This window comes from Pimephales promelas, chromosome 22, assembly GCF_988280905.1.
Source record: "Pimephales promelas chromosome 22, fPimPro1.hap1.1, whole genome shotgun sequence".
NCBI classification, from domain to species: domain Eukaryota; kingdom Metazoa; phylum Chordata; class Actinopteri; order Cypriniformes; family Leuciscidae; genus Pimephales; species Pimephales promelas.
In genome coordinates, this window is record NC_142790.1 from 15,093,828 (window position 1) to 15,118,758 (window position 24,931).

The window sequence follows — 24,931 nt, forward strand, 5'->3', positions numbered from 1 at the left end:
ATCCACACACAATCTCAAAATTTAATAGCTCTAGATTGGTGCACTCATGGGGTAACTTGCTCACATGAGGCTTTGGGATTAATCATGCTAATCTAAAGAAATTATTGGTTGGCTTTAGCCTGAAAGTAACTTTGGTAAACATGTTAAAAACAGACAATGGATTAGAGGGATGAGAAGGAACTGCACTAATTAAATGTGGAAAATGTAGCTCATTTTTAGGTTTAAAATACTGATAATCTTTCTATAATCATGTAGGCCTATATGACAAAATCATGGGTGCCACGTACATCAAAAGTAGCCTAATAATTTTATAGGCTTATTAAATATTCCTCACTATTTTACACACAAGTGTGTTAAAATTACAGTTTTTAAATGTGTTTTTTTTTCTTAATGATTTAATTTTTACTGTAATAGTTTTAAAGATTAATAGTTATCTGTTTTTATAGAGATTTATAGACTTGGTTGTTTAAACAAAAAATATATATTTGTTTTCTAAATAATGCTGGGTTGTTTGAACCCAAATTTGGGTCAAATATGGACAAACCCAAATGTTGGGTTAAAAATGCAATGCAAATGAAAGTGAAAGTTGAAGTTGGGTTAAAATTTGAAATTACATGTTTAACCCAACATTTGGGTTTGTCCATATTTTACCCAAATTTGGGTTCAAACAACCCAGCATGATTTAGAGTGTAGCAAGAAGTTTCAAAATAATTTATTTGAGTCAAAAGTTTTTAATTTCAATTACGTTCTCAGTGTAATTTTCATCAATAAATAGCCTAATTGTGTAATTTAAAAATGTAAAACCTAAAACGCAAAATGAAAAATGCAAATATATCATGTAAATGTGAGAGTAGGCTACCTGGCTCAGCTGATGTGGAATGAGGGTGTGGTTTCCAGCTCTCAGAAGCTGCCCCTGATTGGTCCGCGCATCTCTCGCAAATCCGCCCCGCCCACATTCACTCACCTGGCATTATAAATCACCTTCTCCACGCGTTTCTTTTTATCAGGTCATGTCAAGGGGTCTTTTCGCGTGATTATGAGGAGGAGAGCTATTATCGGCATCTGTTTTCGAGGGTAGTCTGACCCTTTGGGGTTTTGTAGTCGGGTGTTATTCTCTGCACATTTGTTTTTGCTCTGCGTCCATCCGACGAGGGAATGGCTGATTGGAAGATACCAGTGAGTTACAACTTCAACCCATCTTATCATGCATATGCCTACGGGCTCATGTACCCGCAGGTGTCTGAGCACGGCCACCCGAATCTGAGCTGGGCCGAGGCCGCGTACGCTCAGTCCGGCGGGGTCACCGCGAGCTATTACTCCTCTCAAACCACACCGCAGTCGCCATCCTGGGGCTCGGAGAACGGCAATGCGAGCAACTACGGCAACTACCCGGGCCACACGCAGAACGGACGGCTCTTCATCTCATATAAGACTGAGCCTGATCCAAAGGTCAAAGATGCAGAGAAGGCCAGCAGCGATACACCCAGTGACTCCGAGGCTCATACCCCAGGTAACCCTCCTGATCAAGCCTCACGAAATAGTTGCAAAGCCAATTTAATCCATATTCCAATATGAAGTAATAACTTGTTGTTTCAACGTAAATAAAAAGGAGTTGTGAATGATTCAAATGTTATTGGAGTACATTTTAGAATATCTGCCTGTTAACGTTTTACTTTAATTGATAGGCTACCTTTTCCACTTCTAACAACTTTAGTTTGGCTACTTAACTTATTTCAATTCAAGGCAACCTCTTAATGTTTGTTTTTCATGTAATGTATGTTTTACAGCTTAATTTCCTTTTATCAAAATTCTTTCTTTCTTTTTTTTTATTATAAAGAACACTTGTGTATAAACCATGCTTTCAAGAAATGAGAGCAAATGTATAAACTCATTTGAAAAAGGTTTATCAATTCTATCTATGTACCAAATGGCATTGTCCATAAAGTAAAGCTTTTATTTTCCCCCATTTGTATAGATTCCTGGAGCTCTGGGAGCAGTCGTGAGGGGGGCGCTCTGACCAATCTCAGTCACCCGTCCTGGAAAGATCGGGACTATGAAACGGACAGTGGCAGTCCTGACAGTGGAGAGCCCATCTCAAACTCCATCTCTGTTGAAGGAGAGGAGCCGGTGAGTCAGAATTTTGGGGTGGATGCCTTGCCGCCTGTGCCCACGCTGACCACCACTCCAGCCCGACGTCCAGCCCAGCCTCGCAAGACTCGTGCTGCCTTTTCTGAAGAGCAGATGAATGTTCTTATCCACCGGTTTAATGTCCAGAGATACCTCACGCCCGCAGAGATGAAGACGCTGGCTGGAGGGACGGGACTAACATACAAACAGGTTAGTGATATAAAGAGACTGAAGACTGTTGAAAGAATTAAAGCTTTAATGGATTGCCGTTTGTCATAATGAGTAACGCTTTTTCTTTCCAAAGGTGAAAACGTGGTTTCAAAATCGTAGGATGAAACTCAAGAGGCATCAAAGAGATAGTAGTTGCATGACCGAGAGATACGTTGTTAATGCCGTATCAAACGCATCAGCTGCTCATTCTCAGGTGAGTGGTGTTTCAGGCCAAACCATGTTGTTCCAAACATGCATCTTTCTTCCTTCAGAGCTACACAAAAGATATTAATGTTTTAACCATTTTGGTCCATGCAATTTAAAGGGATACTCCACTTTTTTTTTTTTTTGGAAATGGGATCATTTTACCACTCCCCCAGAGTTAAACAGTTGGGTTTTACTGTTTTCGAATGTGTTCAGCCGATTTTCTGATATTTAGAAGAATGTCAGTAACCAGACAGTTTCTGGTCTGAATGACTTCCATAGTATATTTTTTCCAACTATGGAAGTCAATGAGACCAGTAACTGTCTGGTTACTGATTCTTCTAAATATAAAAAAAAATCAACTGAATACACTCAAACGGTAAAACTCAACTGTTTAACTCTGGGGGAGTGGTAAAATGAGCCTATTTCCAAAAAAAGTGGAGTATCCCTTCAAGTCAATGGGGTCCAAATGAACAGTTTTTCTCCACAAAAAATATTTTCTTTCCAAAGAATGTGATGTTGTTGGTAGAGGAACTATATCTACACTGAAGTAATTTACAGAGCAAATTATCGTTCTCGGAGGCATTTCAATAGTTTTGATGGTGTCTTAAAGGCACAATGACTACATTTACAAACAGCCAATAACCAGAATATTAGCAATAACCCGGTAGCGCACGGCCATTTAAACACCGGCAAAATTCCGAATGTGCTCATTCCGGTTTTTAAAAACCTGAATATGATACCTGGCTTACCCCTTTTCCAACCCAAATATTTGGTCATGTAAACGCGTATCGGCATATCCCCATCAAAAGGAAGATTTATTTTGTGTTTTGCATGAGTTCTATTCGCAACGAATCTTGGTTTTTTGAGTAGATTAACTTTACAAAAACCTGCTTGCAGTATACCGGAAGTAAACCAGTAAAGCTAAAAATGGCGAGACACAGCACCGCACCATACTTTTGGACCAGCACCAAAGCGCAAACAAAGGCGATAGCTATCTGCCCCGAACTATTTATTGTTTGCGTGCTGTTGTCTTTGGATACAGGAAGAAGAATCGGAAGTGACTCCTATTACGTCTTAAGACGCTAACCGTGCGTCGCCGTTTACATCGGGATATTGCCAATTGATTACAAATCCCATGTATACACGAGTAACTTTCTCTGCTCATGCATGTAAACGGATTATTCCGAATGTTTCAGAAACCCGAATAGTGACCTTAACCCGAATATTGACCGCTTGTAATTGGTACAAATTAACCATAACTGTAGTAATAAAAATCTATATAGCTCTAGTATATGTATGTTTTTCTGTGGAACGCAAAAGCAGATATTTTGAATGCTCAAAATGATTATCCGTGACATGAAAGTCAATTGGGTCAAAAACATTGGGGATAAATATGGGGATATTTTTCAAAATCATCTCTTGGTTTCACAGAATTAAGTCATACAGGTTTAAAACAATGACGTCTACACTGTTGCTTGTTCTGTCTTGTTGGTAGCAGAACTGATCAGTGTGGACGTAGAGCAAGTTGTCATCTACAAAGGAGGCATTTCAGTAGTTTGGATAATGTCTTAAAGGCACGATGATACAAATGACCCATCATTAGTTTTAATTTACTCATAAAGTGGTGTTTTGTTTTTAAGTTTCAGACTGAAACCGCTCGAGCGAACCAAGATCACTACAGTAACCCTCAGGTGAGAGAGCTGCTGTTCAAGAGGAGTCCTCAACAAACGCCCTTCTACCCCAGCTACCCACAGCCACGCTCTCCTTCTCAGGCCACTGCGAGACCCCAGGGAAACTGGCCTCTTCCCCCAGCTGTGACGCACTACGAGTTCCCCAACCCTACTAGCTACATTCAAGGCCGTGATGGTGGCAATGCAGTGAACAAAGGAAGCAGCCCTACTCAAATGGCGTCCATGCCTAGTGCCCAATGGTCAACAAAAGGAATGACTTTGCTGTGAGTGCGGCTGCTTGTTGTATATATCCATTGCGTTCACCCCTGCAGTCTTGGGTACTCCCTGTATTTGTAAATAGTAATTTTTTGGCAACAAGCATATTTTTAGGCGCTGATGTCATGGGTTGCCAATTTAGACATGTCTCAAGATTTACAGATTTTTTTGAATCTGTGAAGTTTGCCTTTTTTAAACCGAGCGTGTTTTATACCGAGATCTATTTTTATAAATTCATTGTACCTTTTCAGAGTATTTAATATCTTGATCCCTCTGCTCTTCCAGGTGCTCGTTTTCTTTTTAGATTTAGTCCGGACAAGTCGATTTCTTAAAATGAGTTCCATGAATTTGAATGCAAGGCACTGCTCTACATCTGTGTACAAGAAAAGGTGGTCTGCACGGTTTCGTTCTGTGTATCAATTTCCCTGCGTTTACTGCTTTTGTATGTGATCTGTTGCATTTGTGCATTTATGAAATTCTTGCCCACCTGTATCTGGTCTTTATAATTGACACTCAAGCTTTGTGCTTGCAAAGTACTCCTGCCCACACAAAACAGTTCTTTGACCCAGTTGAGCAATAAATGTTTTATCTGTTCCTAAATTTGTGTCTCTTTTCTTTTTTTCCCCCCCAGCATGTAGTTCTGTATTCAAGTGTTATTTGCCATAATAGGCCTGCTCAACACTTAAACGTACTGCTTTTAATGTGTCCTATACTTGTTTCATCAGGACTGGTCTTAACTGCAGCCTTGTAGCGGTGTCTCGTGAATAAAAGGTGCGTTTACATGACAACGATGTACAAATGTACTTTTTTTTTTGGTGGCTTTTCTTTTTTCGATGTACTTTTTTTTTTTTTTTTTTTTTTGTATATAAAACCGATGACCACAACATTGTCAATGATGCCTGTTCATGCTGATCCTTTAAAATGACGAAACACTGTTTTATGCCTTCCGGGTCATTTGGCAATTGTTACTTTGAAAAGAGCCTGGACCTATTCCCATAGACTGAACAAGCATGCGTATGACATCCCCATTTTTGTATTTTCACGAACTATAATGCTTGTTTTCATAAATTCACACTTTTGAAACCAATTTTAAGAAAGTCTCTGTTTTTAGACCCATAAAATACATTTTCATGTAAATGAATTTTCAAAACAGTTTTTAGTTGAAAATAGTGTTGTGTACCAATACATGTCCCCTAAGAGTGTTTACACTAAAAATGGTAGTTTTTGTGTACAGACAAAATATTGTCAATTATCCTGTACTTAAGGATATGTGAAAATGATTAAAAAGGCTGTTATACTGCAAGGCCAGTAGTTGGTAATGTTACTTTGTAAAGAATTAAACGCCTACAGACTGAACACGAAAAATTATGACGTCACTTTGTAGGCCAAAACGCGGACGTGAGTTAGCATCATAGACAGTAGTTAGCATTTTAGCACTTTCGGTTCCCTCGCCCTAGTCTCATTTTGAATGGGTTTTTGCTAAATCGCCTCAAATAATTTATGTGGTTAACAAAGCCTCTAAATATTTTGACCTATGTTTGACCTAAATTAATTGATCTTTGACAAACACGCCAATAACCTGCTTGTTTTTTTGTTTTGTTTTTTAACTTTATAGATGCTTCAAAATCTATACATTTTGGATAAGTAAAGATTATCTTGATGGACAAAACGTGTAAGGGTCACAACTCTAAATTGAACACAGATCTTTTCTTTTTTTTTTGGCGATTTTCCAAAAGATTATGAGGAAAATGCATAGATTTTCGAAAAACACACTTGTTTTATACAACAATTATAAGAAATGTTACTTTAGTGCCAAATTAGCATGGGAATGATCATTGAAGTCTAAAGTAATGACTGATGTAATCCTGGGGATTTCAATTGAAAATATATTAATATTTCAAATAAGTTATCAAATAAATGCAGCTTTGGTTAAAGAGACACTATTCTAAAACTCTAACTGACCCCAAACTTTTGAATGCTAGAACAGATCAAAAGGGCATACCTGACATCTTTAAATCCTTTCGTCTTTTCAATTTACCAACATTTATATGATCGACACCACCATAGCATTTCACCCACATTTATTTCTCTTACTGTAATAAAAGTGACTTTATTGAAAACATAGTATATTTACATTTCAGCAGATCACAGTTGATGGCGACTTCAGACAATGGTATTGCTTCCATAATCTATTCTTCATTTCTTCAGCTTGCTTGTGTTAAACCTTCCTTAAACCCAAAGCGCATATTGCACCATGTACACAATATGGCACGTTTCTTTTCCTCAAAGATGATAATATCCTTCCATATAACCACACATCCCCCTTTAATCATCAAGTAAACTCACCTACAGTACACATAAGCGCTTTATCTTCTCAATGGTCTTCTGAAACAAAGTACGAAGGCCTCTTATTCTTCTCCCCTTATGTCTTGAAACTGACATATAATCATTGTAGTCACTACATTAACAAAATCCAAAACAGACTTTACAACTTTCAAGTCTTTGATACATGGTAAGCAACATTTTGAAGTATGAAAATCTGACGCTTTCAGCAGCACAAACAATCCAGCTGACTCTCAAATACTTCTGTATTTGATGTGCAGATAATCTAGCAACTATATATCTATGTGAATTTTAAGTATCAGGTTGTTGGTGAGCAAAATGGAATATTAAATTAGTCTTTAGTCCGTCGCTCTGTCGAATGTTCCCTATTCCTTTTAAGATTGGCATTGATAGTTTAATATACTTCAGCAACACAAAACCTGCTCATGCAGGGATCCATGAGGAACTGCTCCATAAGTCTCTTTCCCCGTTTCAAGGGGGATTGGGGTATTTTTAGAGGATACGGCCCTCAGTCCATCTTAAGGCTACGGTAGATGTAACGAATAAAAGCCAGAGATGCCCAGAAGGAGACTGTTCCCAGCATGAGTGAGAAAACAAACGCAGTGAGCAAAGAATATCCGAAGAATTCGACGCTCTGTACAAGGCCGCTCATGTTGGAGCGATTGTGGTAGTAGAAGAGAGAGTAAAGGAATATAAAGATGCCAGTGGAGCCGGTGCTAAGTACACTTCTCCACCACCAGCGGTAGTCCTCGCCTGAGAGCAGGAAGTAGGTGAGGGCCACAGAGATGCAGGCGCCCACCGAGAGCAGGATGGCAAACACGCACAACAGGATGCCGTAGAGTGTGTAGTGTTCACGACCCCACGCAGTGGCAAAGATGTAGTACAGTTCTACTGAGATGGCACTGCAAAGTCAAGAGGAGAAAAACAATTGTCAAGGGAGATAAAGATATATAGTATTAATATAATAAATGATTTAAAAAAAATCTTATTTTTTCATTTTGATTTTTAAAAATACATTATATTAGCAAGTTTTCATACATAATTATTTATATTTTATTATAATTTTTATTATATAAGAAACATTTAAGTATTATATTAGATTATATTAAACTATGTAATTTTTTTCGCTGGGGTCGCTAACCTCATACAACAAACACGTAAGTTGATGACGCAGTGATAAGCGGAATGATGAGACTTCCTGTCATGCTGATGGATCTAATAATATTTATGGATGAGTGAAAACATTCATGTTTTTTAACATGACGTATATCAGCGCCACACGTGGATATAAAGAAATGAGGATATTTAATTCTACAGAACAAACCCGCAGGTGCTGAATTACTACACAAACAGGTCAGTTTATTTGACCAATTAAACTTGTGAGGTAAAGAATATATATTAGGAGTGTGCAAAGATTAATTGCGTGTTTACATAATATATGTGTGTGCTGTGTTATGTATAATTATTTTGTATATATAAATACATATGCATGCATGTATATATTTAAATAATTTTATATTTTAAAATATATATTTAAAATATATTTTAAAGAATTATTTGCACCTAAATACTGTGTGTGTGTGTGTGTATATATATATATATACATAAGCTATATTCTATATAAATATACATATTTATATATACAAAATAATTATACACAGCACACACAAATATATTATGTAAACACAAACATATATATATATATATATATACAGTATATATATATATATATATATATTTATTTATTTTTTTTTCTGTTAACATGTTTGCATTTAACAATGCTTATTCCATTCTATAATAATACTATAATGTTTTCTTATATAATATATATTATATTTTTACAAGGGATATTATATGAATATATACTATGCAAGAAAACATGTTTTTAAACGTGTTCTTATATTATGTATTATATATAAAAGGATTATAAATATTCTATTATATTCAAAATGGTCGTCAAAAGGGATGTAAAATTTACATTTGTATTCAAATATTCCCATTCATACCCAAATATACCCATTCAAATATTATACAAAATTTGTAACAATTTTGTTAGAATATTGCGTGGTTGTTCTTGTAGTTTATCTGTGACAATAACGAAATGAAGCATGCCAAATTGTGTGGACATACATTTTTGGCCAGGCTGTCAAAATTATGAACACATGCAAAAACATCCAGAAATGACTTTTGACCACTACAGTAATACAATTTAAAAATATTTCCTTTAAGTTTTCTTGTTTTTTTCTTCCACTGTCTGGAAATCATCTGCTAAGACTCACTGCTCTTACCTGAAAGGCAGGAAACCGCCGATGGCCATGTGCACAGCTGTGTGTTTGTACCAGGGCTGTTGGGGGATCTGGCGAGCTATGTTACGAGTGCGACACGGCGCCTGGAAGTTGCCAGCTCTGTTCTTTCCAACAATCCCACCAATGACGGTGAGGGGGAAGCCCACCAGTACCCAGGCGCCAAGCAGTAGAAGCACGGTGGTGGCCGGCAGGGCCTGGGTCGATCCGCTCCACCAGTGAACGGAGTTCACCACACTCCAGGTGAAGAAGAGGGGGGCTGAACAAATCAGAGAGAGTGAAATATAGAAGAGAAGAACAAAGAGAGCAACAGTGAATTGGTGAAATGTCAGTTACATTTACTGATAAAAACACTGCAATTGTGACAGGTAATATGTATGTTGACTGAGATTACCATCTAAAATAAAATCATGTTGTTGAGCACATTGCATTGTGGGAAAAAATACCCTACACAGTGTGCTCCTGTTGCATAAACCATCTAGATGTATAAATACAGAAGTTTGCTGTGTCTCACCAGAGAATAGCGCAGAGGTGAGGATAATGTTCCAGACCCAGCGCTGTCCCTGGATCTGTGTGTAGAAGCTGCAGGAACAGTAACCTGACACACAGCTGGTCAGAGCGTACAATACAATCGCTGCCGAGTTTATGGCACCATGACGATGGACATTGAACATCCCCAGCAGTGCCATGACAATGATTCCTTAAGAAACCGGGAAAGAGGGTTACCTGAAGGTCATGTTCTATATTTATCCCAATTTTATCCCTAGTACCTAACTGACGTGACTGTTTTACACATAATATTGCATATATACACATAATACTTCAGACAAATGATTGGTCAGTGACAGACGAATTGAGGTAAAATTGAACCATGTTATTTTTTGTTTTATACCATATACCAATACATTTGTTTTATACCATTATTATAACATTATTCAGTTATTAATACTGAACAGACATGAGACTTAACATTATTAGATATTAATATGAATATTTTTAGAATGGAGATGTCATCCTAAAACAAGGCTGTAATCGTGTGTTGACCTAGGTGGGGGCTCAATTTCTATTTTTATTTTCTGCAGAAATTTAAAATATATAGTTAAATAAATACATATAATAGGAAAATAAATAAAAGGAATAAATTATTTTTGGTCATTTTATTTAAAGGAAATAATTAAAGGATTAACAGGGATTTAAGGGAATAAACTAAAAGTAAAAAAAAAAAAAAAATTGTCATGATCAATTTAACCTGGTGGAGGAAGACGTTTCCTCTAACAACTCTTTAACAACTTTCCAGTTTCAGTTTTCAATCCGATCAAGTATTTATATGCCAAACAGATTAGCAAAGGTCTAAAGCACAAAAACTTCAGTCAGATTTGGTTAAATCATTCCGATTGACGAGGTTACACGTGAATTTTATTCCGACTGTGCTACTAGTCCGATTCCACATGGATTATTAGGCTCCATGTAAACGCAGCAATTGAAAAGTGCTGTTAGACCGCTAAAGCAGAGCAGCCTAAACATTTTATTGAATTATTGTCATCCGAACAACAAACAGAGCAGTGTGCGTAATGGAGAAGAGCAGAGCAGCATTATACAGCTTAAATATTGGGGGGACAATTTGGGTATTTCGAATTATTGGGGGGACTTATCTCCCTCACGGCCCAGTCCTCAAATGATGTAGTTATTTAGCATGCTCACACTAGCTCATTTGAAAACAGGCATTCATTTAATGATTTGATATATCTTTAAACTGCAGCATGTGATACCTGTGGCCAGAGTTAGAAACTGCGCCCCGACGCCTAATACAGCACACAGGAGGCTCTTATATGGCGGGAAACGAAAGACGTCTGTGTGGATGATTTTCCATCCGTTATCCCCCTGATCCAGATCGTCACAACCACCATCTTCCTCCACATTATACCTGCAGACACAGTAATAGCGTTCCATCAGTCCAGTGTTCATTAATGATCACCCCCCTTCCTTTATATAGATTTACATTTACTTATAAATACTAATACTATTTCATTGCTTTCACCTGACTTACATGATACAAAATCACTCAAACATTTGGGGTCAGTAAAAAGAAATGAATAAGAATATATGATAATAAAATTAAAATAATAATAATAGTACAAATAAATGTTTCTTGAGCACCAAATCAGCATATAAGAATGATTTCTGAATGATCGTGACACTAAAGACAGCTTTACCATCAAATAAATGTTATGATAACAATTACTTTAAATTGTATGTATATGTTTCACAGTATTGCAAATAAATGCATCCTTGGTGAGCCGTGTGTTGCTCAGGGAACAACAGAAATAAATTGACTAATGGGAATATGAGCTCCCTGGAGTACCAAATGTGCTGCTAATTGAATGTGTAATAAACATGACACATTTTCTTATGAACTTAATTAACCTAAAATTACAGTTTAATTAAGAGTAGTTTACCTGCACAATGTAAACAAACAGACTTCAAGATCAGCTAAGAATACCACCTTAAATTGATTAAATAATATAATATTTACTGTATATGCACACACACACTGCCCAGCAAATGTATGCAGCCTACCTCTGTCTTGATGGAAATAACATCACAACATTTCCACTGCAATATTGATTCAATCTTAGACTTAGCATTTGATTGCTTCGCAATCTTAGCATTTGCCTATTTAAATCCAAACGGTGCCTTTTTTTCCATCAGAACGGGAAAAAAGGTGATTTAAGTTACTTTGAACGTGTCATTTTTGTTGGTGCCATCTGAGTATTTTAGAAACTGGTGATCCACTGGGATTTTTACACACCACCATCTCTAGTGTTTACAGAGAATGATCCGGAAAAAAAAAAAAAAGAAAAAAGAAAAAAAAAAAAGAGTATCCAGTAAGGATGTGCCCAAAGCCAAATATTATGTTCAGAAAGGAAATTCTACAGAGCCCTAAAGCAGGGATAGACAACATCGGTCCTGGAGGGCCACTTTCCTGCAGAGTTTAGCTCCAACCCTAATTTAACACACACCTGAACAAGGCAATCAAGATTTTCAGGATTACTAGATAGATACAGGCAGGTGAGTTTTTATCAGGGCTGAAGCTAAACCCTCCCAGACCGAAGTTGCCTATCCCTGCTCTAAAGGGACATGGTGATATGAGATGAGAGAAAAAAAAATGAATGAATGGCTTTGTATTTACTCGCAATTATATAGTTAATAATAATAAGGGTAATAATATTGTAATTAATTAGCGGGTATCAGGGAGCTATCGAATTTGCAATCACGCATACGTATATGGAGTGGCGGTATTGATCACACATTTTACAAGATTAGATTTTTGTCAGGATTTGTTGCACACTAAATCCTCCAACCTCATCCTGTCAGTCATCTCTCCTTACTATCTTCACTCACATGATAATACAATCTGATGTACTATAATGTAATCGACTACTGCAGAAAGCCTAACCATGTCCCTCTAGGTGGGGCTCCATAAAAAGTGATGCTTATTTTCAGTTTATGCCTAATATTCAAGTGAGCCACAGTTTTGTGACCGAAAATGCCATGTTAATGCCAGAGGTCAGAAGAGAATGGCCAGAGTGGTTCGAGCTGTACAACAGTAACTTAGATAATCACTAAATACAACCGAGCATCTCAGAACTCACAACACGTCAAACCGTAAAGCAGATAGTCTACAGCAGAAGAAGACACGTCGGTCACTCCTGTCAGCTAAGAACAGGAAACTGAGGCTACAATTTGCACGGGCTCCCCAAAATTGGACAATATAAGATTGGAAAAACCTTGCCTGATCTGATGAGTCTCGATTTCTAACGCAACAATCAGATAGTAGGGTCGGAATTTGTTGTAAATAACAAGAAAGCATGGATCCATCCTGCTTCGTAAAAACGGTTCAGACTCCTGCTGGCGGTGTAATGGGGTGGGGGATGTTTTCTTGGCACACAATGGGCCCATTAGTACCAATTGAGCATTGTTTAAACGGCACAGCCTACATGAGTATTGATACTCCAACCCGAGGTGTACCAAATAAAGTGGCCGGTGAGTGTATAGGCTGTTTGTGGCGTCCGAGTTACATTGAAATTTGTCATATTAGAAAATAAGCTCACAGGTGTGTTTTAAATGCCACTTAACTAATCAGAATTTAAAGTCCATAAAGTCCAAGTAAAGGCTGAAAACTTTTAGCAAAAAAAACAATATTAATTAAATACAATCATGTAATCAACCAGATTCGCGTATGTGAATGTGACTTCAGATCCCTCCTCACCTGGCAAAGTCATTCTTCAGCACTCTCATGAGGATGATGATGACAAAGCCCAGCAGTAGCACCACCAGCACAAGAGAGTTGATGATGGACAGCCAGTGAATTTCCAGAGTCTTGGGAAAAAAGGAATAGTCTCTGAGGCGCTCTGCTCTGCGTGAATGGGGCAACGTACTCTCAAACCAGCGAACACTGTAGGTGTGTGTGATGGACAGACCGCCACTGCCGACACCAGCGCCATGGCCTGCCCCTCCTTCCTCTAATGGCTCCGGCTTCACATCCTTCACAGACACATTGGCGAAGATCACAGAGTCTCCGTTGTACTCTATATTGAAGTCCAAGTGTGTCCACAATCCCACCTGATGATGTACAAAAAAAAAAGGAATAAAGAGAGACATGATGCTTTATTCACTGAATTATCATATATCAAAACAGTCAAATAGCACACAGCAGCCTCAAAAAAGATTTGGACACTTAATGTACGATATTTATTTAATATTTAAAAATATGTAATACAATAACAACAATTTTTTTTATGTTTTCACTCTCTTATGTTTTCACTCTCTTATGCTCACCAAGGCTGCATTTTTTTTGATGGAAAATTGGCTGGAAAATATTGAAATCCATATAAAATACGGGGAAATCCCATCCCTGAATATTTTTAATATTTTTAACAAGTGTTTTTGGTAAAAACAACAATGCGTGTTTTGATATATTCTTATCTAATGTAAAGAAATGCATCCATTTAAAATTGCGGCAAAGTGTCCAAACACTTTTTGGGGCCACTGAATGTGTGCGAGTGAGTGAGTGATGGAGACATAGAAAGAGACCTTGTGGCTGTGAGGCAGGAATCCACTCTCTTCCATGTATCCCACAAAACCCCAGATGGGAATTTCATCAAGGACAAACTCAAAGTAATACAGCTCCTCAACAGCTTCTCGCAACTGATCCACCTGTAGTTTCAAAAAAGTATAAAATAGAAGACATCTGAAGCCATTTCTATACAATACATCTCTGCCCTTTCCCCTTCTTTGACATTAAAAGGTGTTAAATCCTGTTCCAGGAGATCCTTCCTGCACAGTTTAGTTCCAACCCTCCACCACACCCATCACTCTCAAATGAACCTGAAAACCCTGACTAGCTGGTTCAGCCATGTTTGATTAAAGCCTAAACAGGATAGAGAAGCCTGCCATACAGAGAAATGGTTTATTGGCTATAATTTCCCAAAATGTTGCATTCCTAGTGCCATTAACAAAATCACAAACTTAAAGGGGTGGTAAAGTATGATTTCACTTTTCTAACTTTAGTTAGTGTGTAATGTTGCTGTTTGAGTATAAAATACAGTATCAAAGTTACAATGCTCAAAGTTATAAACAAAGGAAGATATTTGCTTTTAAAGAAAAGGACTACAACAAACGGCTGGTAGGGACAACACGACATTCCTCCCAGGTAAGTGACGTCACCAACCCTAAAATGTACTCACAACAGTTCCTATACGAGTGATTTATAGATTACCATGACAGAATATGCGAATTGAAGATAGTTAACTCCAAACAGCAACATAAATTCATCAACTAACCATTCAGAGGCGTCCTGTTGCATTCTACATGTTGTCACTTCTTCTTGAGTCTTTCCATCTTTAATATTAAAGGGAGAACAGTTTCTGTAATTTTAGTGATTCTGCATGAGGTAATCGCAGCTGCTAACACATTGAAACCCCGCCCTCTGCAGCAGCTCATTTACATTTAAAGGGCCAGGCACAAAACGGTGCGTTTTTGCAAACCCTGAAAAAAGTGCTACTTTAACATGCTATAGAAAAATATCTGGGGGGTATTTTGTGCTAAAAATTCACACACTCTGAGAGATTTATTATACATCTTGTGAAAATGCCATTTTACCACCCCTTTAAAATCCCAAAAGTATTTTATGCACTAAATAAGGGGCTGTTTACACGACTACGGCGCTTTGGCCGCTCATTTACATGACTACAGCTTTTTGGGTGCCTGAAAATGCAAAGTTTTAAAAAAAAAAGTGGTTTCAAAGTGCAAATTTTTGAAAACGCTCTCTGTGTAAACAGCAAAAACACGAATTTCTGAAGATGACAACGTCATGCACACGCATAAAACGTGTTCAGTCTATAGTTTTCCATCGCTCGGCAGCAGAATACAGCGTTTTTACTCGTTTTCGCGGATCGGTGTGAACGGAGATTGTTTTGACATTTTAAAAATGTTCTGAATGTCTGCATTGCTACCTCTTTCTCAGAAAGAGTGAGTGTGCATAGCGGCAGTCGCTCTGTGTTTTCCTTGAAGCGGATGTTGTAAAGAGACTCAGCCATACGGTCTCCATCCAACACCTCTCCCAGGCTCAAGGCTTTATGATGGACCTGCAAACAAATCAATTATCCACAAGGTGATAGAGCTGCACTAACAGTACATTTTATTGACATGTTTTGCACCATAAGGTCATAAAGCAAGCACACTAATATATCCAGATAATACTGATTTGTGCAGTGCACACACACACACCTCTTTAGGTCTGCAGACTGGCAGAGTGTAATAGTGATAGGTTTCCTGAGGGTTGTGATATGGACCAACTTTGTTAACGTACAGGGTCACCGGATCGCCTTGCTTGTAACTGACTGTCCAGCCAAAGTGAGGCAGCAGGCACAGAACCAGCACACAGAGCCTCAGGGATCGACCAGCGACACGCAGGCCTGAATGTTCCAGTCTTGCTGCCATGACACCTGTTGGTAAGCAAATCAAGACTGTAAAGGGGGTCAGCAACTTTACAGACAACAAAAAAACATTTACATAGTTATTTTAAATGGCTCATGGTTGACAGGTCCAGTGGTTTGACATGCTAGACTACATCTAAAACCTTTTTAAACAGTGAGGGTGAGTAAATGAAGACACTTTTCATTTTTGGGCGATTTATCCCTTTACTTCATGATTTAATTTTGGGATGAACTGTCCCTTTAAGAGAAATGATAACAAACGTTTAAGGATTTATTATGCATCAACTACATATTATACTTCACTCGAATGAAATAATTATATGATTGTTAAATATGGAAGCGAATATAGGTAAATAAATGGACAATGTAATGTAAAAAAAAGCTGTTATGTCACGTTATTTGAAGGTTTCCTTATTACAATTACACAAATAAGTACTTAGTAAAATGAATGTACAACATATAGCTTACTTCATAAAATGTTTGGTTCAGTTGCTTGTAAAATTATACATAATGTACTGTTATTACTATAGTAAGTACATGTAATATGTGTAACGACACTAAAATAAAATGTTACAGAAATCAGTTCTTATGGAGTCTCCTAATGGAAGAATTTGACAATTTTCCCAACGTCCTCCACTAGATTCATCTAAATTAGATTTAATAGGTTAAATATAAACAGATGTAGCTAGCATCCTTCAGACATAAACAAATTATAAACAAATCGCACAATAAACATTTAGCCTGAGATGCTTTACATACTTCCGCATCCGAGAAATGCACCAAACCTGTTTCAGATGCTTCCTCGGATTCCTCAGAATCGCCTCTTTCTTTTCAAAATCCAGTCAACAGCACGCGCGTATGTGTAATGTCATATCTGACCATTGCTGGTGATTGAATATATCCACTCTTTGCTTTAACGCGATGAAACAGCCAAAAGGTCGAAAGCAGCAGCGGCAAACAGCGAATCCACGTCACCTTAAAAAATAAAAACACCCTTTTTGGGATCTTCCGGGGTGGGCGTGGCTACAGCGCAAACACCTGCAACTGCTTCAAAAACCCTCGGATTCTTTAAATCACAACTTTAAGTGAGGGTTCAAACGTTTTCCGTTCATTAATAGGTGATAACCATTATCAGGAACATCGATGTCATTTCTTCTCTCTCATGGATGTTTCGCCACTGTTAAAAGGAGCCAGTCCTTACTAATCGCTCGAGAAGATCCGTGTCCGTTGTTCTTCCTTGCGAAGGCTGAACTAGACAAATTTGATTCATCGATTCCATCGATTTCACAAGAACTCGATTATTTATGCCTTATTTAGAATTCGCGCGAAATTGACGACGCGTGTTCTCGAGGTGTCGTTTGTATGTGTATGCCTGAAAAGCGAAAAACTAAAATAAACAATTAGTTGGTAAGTTGACTATTTTTTCTGCGTTTTGCAGTCTGTAAAGTGTTGTTACATAAATGCGCTGCGTGCATTAGCCGCTTTATGACATTTGCGGGCTTTTAAGCTTTGTTTTGGATGCATGAAAGTAGTGTGGACTGTGGATACTGTTGGGATAACGTTAACGTTCCTTATTTAGCTTCCATTCCGATCCATGAACTGTTCTGTGTTGTTTTTTTTATTTTTGCAACTAATACTTTCGCTTTTTGGGGTTTTAATCTATTTAGATATCTAACGTCAATCACAACATCACTATGGGAATTCACGGTCTTGCAAAGCTTATTGCAGATCACGCGCCTTCAGCCATCAAGGAGCAAGACATCAAAAACTACTTTGGTAAGGTCCCCTATCATTTAAATGAGATTGTGATTATTATTCCAAGTAAAACGTGTGTGTGTTTATATTTTTGTATTATTTTCGCATGTAGGAAGGAAGATTGCTATTGATGCGTCCATGTGCATCTACCAGTTTTTGATCGCTGTCAGACAGGACGGAAATGTTTTGCAAAATGAAGATGGAGAGACCACTAGGTATGTAGTGTTGTCTACTATCATTTGTTCATGATTGAAATGAAAGAGAATGTGATTGAGTTCAAAGTGTGGATCTGTGGTATTCAAATAAAGTTGCAAGAATTCCGGACAATATTTTAGGATGTGCGGCTGGGAAGCATTTGTTCGTTGTAAAAAAACAAAACAAATACTAAATAGTCCTCAAAGATCAGTATATTGGGCCCTCAGGGCCAAAACAGTGGTTTCTAGTGTAAAAAAAATCAGTTAGCTCAATTGAAGAGGAATATTAAAGGGTAAAATTGGATGTTTTATCAGTCTATTATTAATTTTACATTTAGATACCCATGTATGGCAGAAGGTCATCATGTGACAAAGATTCTAGGTTCAGGGTTTTCCTCTTGAAGTATGGACCATTTTATATTTTGTTTAAAATAAGTATCTTCTAAAAACAAACAACATGAATCTCCCAATCTTAACTCCCTCATTATGAGCAGAAAACATAGCTAACTAATAATTTCAAAGTTAAATTTGCCTTTTCTTGAAATCTAAAAAAAAATCCCTAGTATGACATTATGAAATACTCTTAACATGCTGATTATTAATGCTAATAAATGTAGATAAAAATAAATGTCCATGACGGTTCCATCACATGAATAAGGTTGACCAATAGGAGCACAGAAGATTTTCCGTACACAACTTTCAAAAATGGCGAAACGAAAGAGAGACGATGGTGCTAACGTTAAAACTAAAAGTAAAAATATATAAGAAAACAATATTTTACCTCAAGTTCTCTTTGGAGGATTGACAGCCCATACTGTCCTCTTCGAGCAATCCAGGAACGTGTCCATTATCGGGTTTTCTTTCCAGAGAGAGAAGCAACGCCCACAAAATAGAAAGGACTTGGAATGAAGCAAGTTTGGCTCTACATACAAATATTAGGATATAGCTCTGCAATAAGTTAGTGTTCACTTTAAATGGCAGAAAAGGTCAAATGGTGTTAAGTCTCATGGTCTGGTTGGAACCAAGCCAGTGTCTGGAACTGGGCCGTGGTCCACTATTTGAGGAATCCCGGGTGTAGATTCTGAGTATATAACCATGTGCCACTTTATCTTTGCATGATCGTAACATTCTTACATGTGTCATTGTCTCCGCAGCCACCTGATGGGCATGTTCTACAGGACCATCCGAATGCTAGAGAGCGGCATCAAGCCGGTTTATGTGTTTGATGGGAAGCCCCCTCAAATGAAATCAGGAGAGGTGTGTCATAGACCTCGTGCAATTACTCTAAAGAACAATGTCAATATTTACTCATACTAATAATTAGGGATGGGCAACGATTAATCGCATCCAAAATAAAAGTTTGTGTTTACATAATATATGTGTGTGTATAATTAATTAGTATTTATAAATACCCATGCATGCATGTATATATTTAAGAAATGTGTGCATATATATATTTATTCACAATTAATATTATATATAAATATTTGATATATTAATAACACATTTTTCTTAAATATATACATGCATGTGTGGGTATTTATATATATACAAATGAATTATACACACTACACAAACATATATTATGTAAACTCAAACTTTTATTTTGGATGCGATTAATCGTTGCCCATCCCTACAATATTTAGTCATTCCAAACCTTTTTTTTTTCATCCATACAATACTGAATTATAATTTGCTGAAGGGAATGTTTGCAATAAACAAATCGATAAAACTAAAAAAAAACAATATTACAAAACAACAAAAACTGGAAGCTGCGGTTCCCAAAAATACTGTGATACTGTTTCAGGTATTACGAGATGGCATATTTGTGCCTGTAGATTTCACTACTTATAACCTTATTTCATTAAAGTGTTAGTTCACCCAAAAATGATAATTCTGTCATTAATTACTCAAAGATTGAGAGCCACTGCTGTATAGTACATTAAGCAGGGGTGTAGTTACGTTTAAGCTATTTTAAGGCACGAATAAATTATTTTCACCCCCCCAAAAATTTAATTTGTCAATTCGATTGTCAAAGATGAGTTATAGGGGATAAAATAATTGACTGCTGGGAAACTTTTAACATGTGTTTATTTGTATTCTTGCAGCTGGAGAAGAGAGTCGAGAGACGAGCGGAGGCTGAGAAACTTCTAGCTCAGGCACAGGAAGCAGGTACAGACTCTTTCAAAACGGCATGTTTTCTTGAAAATATATTTTTTTAAATGGATCTAATTTCAAAAAAATTCTCACAGGTGAACAGGAGAACATTGACAAGTTCAGTAAGCGACTTGTGAAAGTCACCAAACAACACAACGATGAATGCAAGAAGTTACTTACTCTAATGGGAGTCCCATACATTGAGGTACTGCCCCAGTCATGACTGCCGACTATATAAATATCATTGTTATATGAATATTATTATGCAGATAATTATTTTGTGGACTTAAGCAAACGTGTATATATTTCATATGAAGGCTCCATGTGAGGCTGAGGCGAGCTGTGCCGCTCTGGTGAAAGCAGGGAAGGTTTATGCCACCGCAACAGAAGATATGGACGGTTTGACATTCGGAACAACAGTCCTGTTGAGGCATCTAACAGCCAGTGAAGCGAAGTATGTTTGGATATACGCTTTAAATCTGAAATAGTTTTTGAATTTGTTCTGGAGATGGAGACATTTGGTCTCGCACAAATAAGTGTTTTTTCTTTTTCATCTTAGAAAGCTCCCTATCCAAGAGTTTCATTTCAGTCGTATTCTACAGGATATGGGTCTGACACATCAACAGGTGAGACCTTTGCTTTCAGTAAATCCTCTTTTGTACATAAATAAATACTTTCTGATTGCTATGTTTGAATGTCTTCCTCAGTTCATTGACCTGTGTATCCTTCTGGGCTGCGACTACTGTGGTACTATAAAAGGAATCGGACCCAAGAGGGCCATCGACCTTATTAAACAGCACGGCTCTATTGAAGAGATCCTTGACAATATTGACCCAAATGTAAGTTTATTTTTCACAGTTTAAAGCCATTTACTTATTATTGAATTGTAGGGGAATTTACAGTTAAGACCAGAGATGATGAATGAAGACCAGGAGACAGAGATGGGGACGTTCCAGTTAAGACGTGTAGTTCTGTAACTAAAATCTCACAAGCTTTAAGTCATTCAAGTCATTTAATATTTAGAAGTATAAATATTGATTAATAACTAACCACTCAAAAGGGATATAATTTGAAGCGGTAGAGGATTTAAGAATCCACCCCTACAGAATTTCACATTGCAGATCAGTACATCTTCAAGAAGACGCTCATCTTAGTGATGCACCCTTTTAAATCACATCCAGGATCATGTACTTGATCAATTGTGCCCTCTAGTGGTCATTGCATTGTTTTGTTGGAAAATAACTTGGCAACAGGGCAAATCTATTTGCTTATTGACTGATTTACTTGTGGAGGCAATCCAGAATTTTTGTTGGTGAAATTACAATCAGACACCCCCCACCCCCACAAAAATCTCTTCGGATCTGCACGATTCACACAAGTCAACCAAACTGACGTGAAAAAAGCGGGAGGCGCCAAAAAGCGCACTGTTTGCATCCCTGATATTTTGCAGAAGACAGAAGTGAATCGCGCTACTTCTCTCATGAAAAGTAAATTGCAGTTTCATTGTTGCTCTAAAACCGCAACATCCAGCCTTCATCTTTTAAGTTTAAGTAGGCTTCCAACATATTGTTTGTTTGGTTTGTGCTGCAGAAGCACCCAGCTCCAGAGGACTGGCTGTATAAAGAGGCTCGGGGTCTTTTCTTGGAGCCTGAGGTCGTGGACGGCCCATCTGTCGATCTGAAGTGGAACGAACCTGACGAGGAGAAACTAATTCAGTTCATGTGTGCTGAGAAACAGTTCAGGTAAACCAACTTAAATCTCTACAAACCCTATTTTCTGCCAAAAGGCTTCTGGACTCTGCAGCAACTTCTAAAACATGGTAACATCAGAAAAGTCAAAAATGACAAAAATACTAGTCACATTTTACGTGGTAACACGCTATTTTACAGTGTCCTTGTTAGAACTACATAAACTATAAATTGTGCATAATTACATGCAACTACACTCTAATCCAAACTCTATAGTGAGAACATGTGGTTAATTAGTATTACTCTGTACCTAAATGTATAATCGCACTGTAACACAGACAATTTATAAAAGCGTCACCCTTTCTTTTAAAGGTGTCATTGTTAGTGTATTTACACTCTCTATTCAGCATGTATTTCCTATATAATTAGGGTTTGATTTAGTTCACTGTCATATAACAAGGTCACTGTAAAATGTTAATTTCATGTTTGTAAATAAACAGCTATTTCTTTATTCGTAATATATCTAAATGACTACAAACTATTGCAGAAGCAGCTTTTGATGCCACATTAATGGCTCTGGATATGAAATGGCTTGTACACAAAGGTTGTGATTAGGGCTGCAACTGATTATTTTGATTGATTAATCTGAAAATTAAATGTGATAATCTAAAAATGCTCATACATGAAGAATTATTTTAATTAAACTATTTTTTATGTAAAGCCAATGAAAACAAATATAGTGAATATCTATGTAGGCTATGCTGTACATTATAAGCGATAAAGGGTTAAAATACAAACTTAACATTTCTAAACTTAAAAACAACCAATTGTTTACTATTTAAAGCAGAAATTAAAATGACAATAAAAACAAAAGCACAAAATATTCACTTGTGTGAGGTATGAAGAATACACACATTCACTATAAATTATACATTATAAAATAATTGTTACATTAATGGGCTATACCTACAATAGTGTCTTTACTGTTAATGCCCTCATAAATATGATTACTTGTTAATTGTAAAAATTTCAACCTTCACTTAATTTCTAACAAAACATATTTTAACAATGTGTATTGTAGACAGAAATATTGCAGTGAGGAAAACATGTCAAACAGCACATGGGTCTGTCAAAGCATGAGAGGGCAGGATGCAGTAAACGCTTGTGCTTTTTGTTTGAAGCGCTTAAAAAGTAAAAACTTAAAGCATTCCCATGTTTTGGACAACGTTGATCATGTACCTTTCCCACAGCAGCTCACCTCCGCTATCTTAGATTCAGTTATTCACTACTGTGAAGTGACGCGACTGGCTGATGGTCTTTGAGTACCACACACAGACACAATTAATTGTCATCAATTATGGATAATGGATTTTATTGATTAGTTTTTGCAGCCCTAGTTGTGATGTGGCATGTTCATTTGTGTATAAGATTTGATGATGTTTGTGCCAAGCGTCAGCTCTGGCATAAAAGCCACACCAATTTGGTGGAAAACCTGTTGTGCTGTGAGGTTTGAGATGAAACAAATAAATATGAATGTGTTAAATGTGTGTGTTTAGTGAGGATCGTATCCGTAACGGCTGTAAGAAGATCATGAAGAGTAGACAAGTGAGCACCCAGGGCCGACTGGACACGTTCTTTACTGTAACCGGATCAATCTCTTCTAAGCGTAAGGTAGGATGTAATGACTGGAACTAACTTGTAATGGCTATATTGAGATAAATACTCTGAAAATTAATAATTTACTTTATTATTATTATCATTAATACTTTCATGATTCAGTTTGTGGTAATTATATGGATTCTTCATGTTTTTTTTTGAAAAGTTATTTGTAAAATATTGTTTTTATCACATAGGAGCCTGAAATAAAAGGATCTGCCAAGAAGAAACAGAAAACAAGTGCTACATCAGGCAAATTTAAGAAGGGCAAATAAAAGTGATTTCAGCCAGAGTCCAAAGCTGGTCATGACCTTAACAGTTATTTCATTTCACATTGTAACAAACAAAACATGAACATTATCAGTATTTTAATAAACTTGGGGGAAATAAGTTTAAGTTTTAAATGCCATGTTTTCTGTATTGTCTTGAATAAAGATAACTATTTAACTATGATATGTTCGTGTGGTTTGTTTTGATGATCTATCTGGTAAACAGGCTCATTACATGAATTTATATTTGGTTCCCATCCCTGCTGGTTAAACCTATAAACTTTGTGTTACCTTCTCAGATTTTTAACCTGGTGACCCTTGTTTCCCCCACCTGAATTAACAAAAAAAAAATATTGACAAGTCTCTTAAGTCCACAAGTCTCTGGATGTTGTGGGGCTGTCTTGGTTGACACGCCTCTGCAGCATCGCGTGGCGGTCGGGGGCAGTGCCTCTGGGATGGCAGACCAGGGTGGTGGTTCCTCTTTTTAAGAAGGGGGACCGGAGGGTGTGTTCCAACTATAGGGGATCACACTTCTCAGCCTCCCTTGAAAAGTCTATGCCAGGGTACTAGAGAGGAGAATACGGCCGATAGTGGAACCTCGGATTCAGGAGGAACAGTGCGTTTTCGTCCGGGCCGTGGAACACTGGACCAGCTCTATACTAGGGTGCTGGAGGGTTCATGGGAGTTTGCCCATGAGATCCCGGATACAGGCGGCCAAAATGAGCTTTCTCTGCAGGGTGGCTGGGCGATCCCTTAGAGATAGGGTGAGAAGCTCGGTCACTCGGGAGGAGCTCAGAGTCGAGCCGCTGCTCCTCCACATCGAGAGGGGTCAGCTGAGGTGGCTCGGGCATCTGTTCCGGATGCCTCCTGGACGCCTTCCTGGGGAGGTGTTCCGGGCACGTCCCATTGGGCGGAGGCCCTGGGGAAGACCTAGGACACGCTGGAGAGACTATGTCTCCCGGCTGGCCTGGGAACGCCTCCGTATCCCCCCAGAAGAGCTGGGGGAAGTGTCTAGGGAGAGGGAAGTCTGGACATCTCTGCTTAGACTGCTGCCCCCGCGACCCGGCCCCGGATGAGC

The 24,931-nt window shown here is 37.7% G+C and overlaps 3 protein-coding genes and 1 non-coding gene across 5 annotated transcripts; 3 read left to right on the top strand and 1 right to left on the bottom strand.

Annotated features, from left to right (window-relative positions):
• Nucleotides 1–1,018: 1,018 nt before the first annotated feature.
• On the top strand, nt 1,019–5,090 carry nanog (nanog homeobox). The gene is made up of 4 exons (XM_039667100.2): nt 1,019–1,510; nt 1,976–2,337; nt 2,432–2,551; nt 4,185–5,090. Exons 1-4 carry the CDS (start codon nt 1,156–1,158, stop codon nt 4,500–4,502), a joined length of 1,155 nt encoding a protein of 384 aa, XP_039523034.2. The 5' UTR covers nt 1,019–1,155; the 3' UTR covers nt 4,503–5,090.
• On the top strand, nt 4,004–4,133 carry LOC148969591 (small Cajal body-specific RNA 11). Its single transcript, XR_016149409.1, has one exon.
• Nucleotides 5,091–6,554: 1,464 nt separating the features above from the next.
• tm9sf1 (transmembrane 9 superfamily member 1) lies at nt 6,555–17,348 on the bottom strand. 2 transcript variants are annotated; one of them, XM_039666689.2, is made up of 9 exons: nt 16,920–17,348; nt 15,926–16,143; nt 15,652–15,783; nt 14,231–14,353; nt 13,407–13,759; nt 10,906–11,060; nt 9,651–9,836; nt 9,122–9,395; nt 6,555–7,735 (listed from the first exon to the last, which is right to left on the bottom strand). In XM_039666689.2, exons 2-9 carry the CDS (start codon nt 16,136–16,138, stop codon nt 7,342–7,344), a joined length of 1,830 nt encoding a protein of 609 aa, XP_039522623.1. In that variant the 5' UTR covers nt 16,139–16,143; nt 16,920–17,348; the 3' UTR covers nt 6,555–7,341. The 2 variants fall into 2 exon arrangements, with proteins under 2 accessions (XP_039522623.1, XP_039522624.1); XM_039666690.2 differs by having other exon boundaries at nt 16,894–17,031.
• Nucleotides 17,349–17,401: 53 nt separating this feature from the next.
• fen1 (flap structure-specific endonuclease 1) lies at nt 17,402–24,037 on the top strand. The gene is made up of 12 exons (XM_039666691.2): nt 17,402–17,541; nt 17,802–17,910; nt 18,002–18,104; nt 19,238–19,340; nt 20,192–20,255; nt 20,336–20,445; nt 20,558–20,694; nt 20,800–20,866; nt 20,948–21,079; nt 21,831–21,982; nt 23,485–23,599; nt 23,782–24,037. Exons 2-12 carry the CDS (start codon nt 17,829–17,831, stop codon nt 23,857–23,859), a joined length of 1,143 nt encoding a protein of 380 aa, XP_039522625.1. The 5' UTR covers nt 17,402–17,541; nt 17,802–17,828; the 3' UTR covers nt 23,860–24,037.
• Nucleotides 24,038–24,931: the final 894 nt, after the last annotated feature.

Excerpts from the sequence above, each read along its gene's own strand:
- nanog (XM_039667100.2), top strand. The coding sequence starts at position 1,156 with ATGGCTGATTGGAAGATACCAGTGAGTTACAACTTCAACCCATCTTAT. Across the intron at positions 1,511-1,975 it reads CTCCGAGGCTCATACCCCAG|ATTCCTGGAGCTCTGGGAGC; the intron begins GTAACCCTCCTG and ends CCATTTGTATAG. Across the intron at positions 2,338-2,431 it reads CGGGACTAACATACAAACAG|GTGAAAACGTGGTTTCAAAA; the intron begins GTTAGTGATATA and ends TTCTTTCCAAAG.
- tm9sf1 (XM_039666689.2), bottom strand. The coding sequence starts at position 16,138 with ATGGCAGCAAGACTGGAACATTCAGGCCTGCGTGTCGCTGGTCGATCC. Across the intron at positions 9,837-10,905 it reads GTTTCTAACTCTGGCCACAG|GAATCATTGTCATGGCACTG; the intron begins GTATCACATGCT and ends CGGTTTCTTAAG. Across the intron at positions 7,736-9,121 it reads GGCGGTTTCCTGCCTTTCAG|TGCCATCTCAGTAGAACTGT; the intron begins GTAAGAGCAGTG and ends TTGACTTTGCAG.
- fen1 (XM_039666691.2), top strand. The coding sequence starts at position 17,829 with ATGGGAATTCACGGTCTTGCAAAGCTTATTGCAGATCACGCGCCTTCA. Across the intron at positions 17,911-18,001 it reads AGACATCAAAAACTACTTTG|GAAGGAAGATTGCTATTGAT; the intron begins GTAAGGTCCCCT and ends TTTCGCATGTAG. Across the intron at positions 20,695-20,799 it reads CTAACAGCCAGTGAAGCGAA|AAAGCTCCCTATCCAAGAGT; the intron begins GTATGTTTGGAT and ends TTTTCATCTTAG.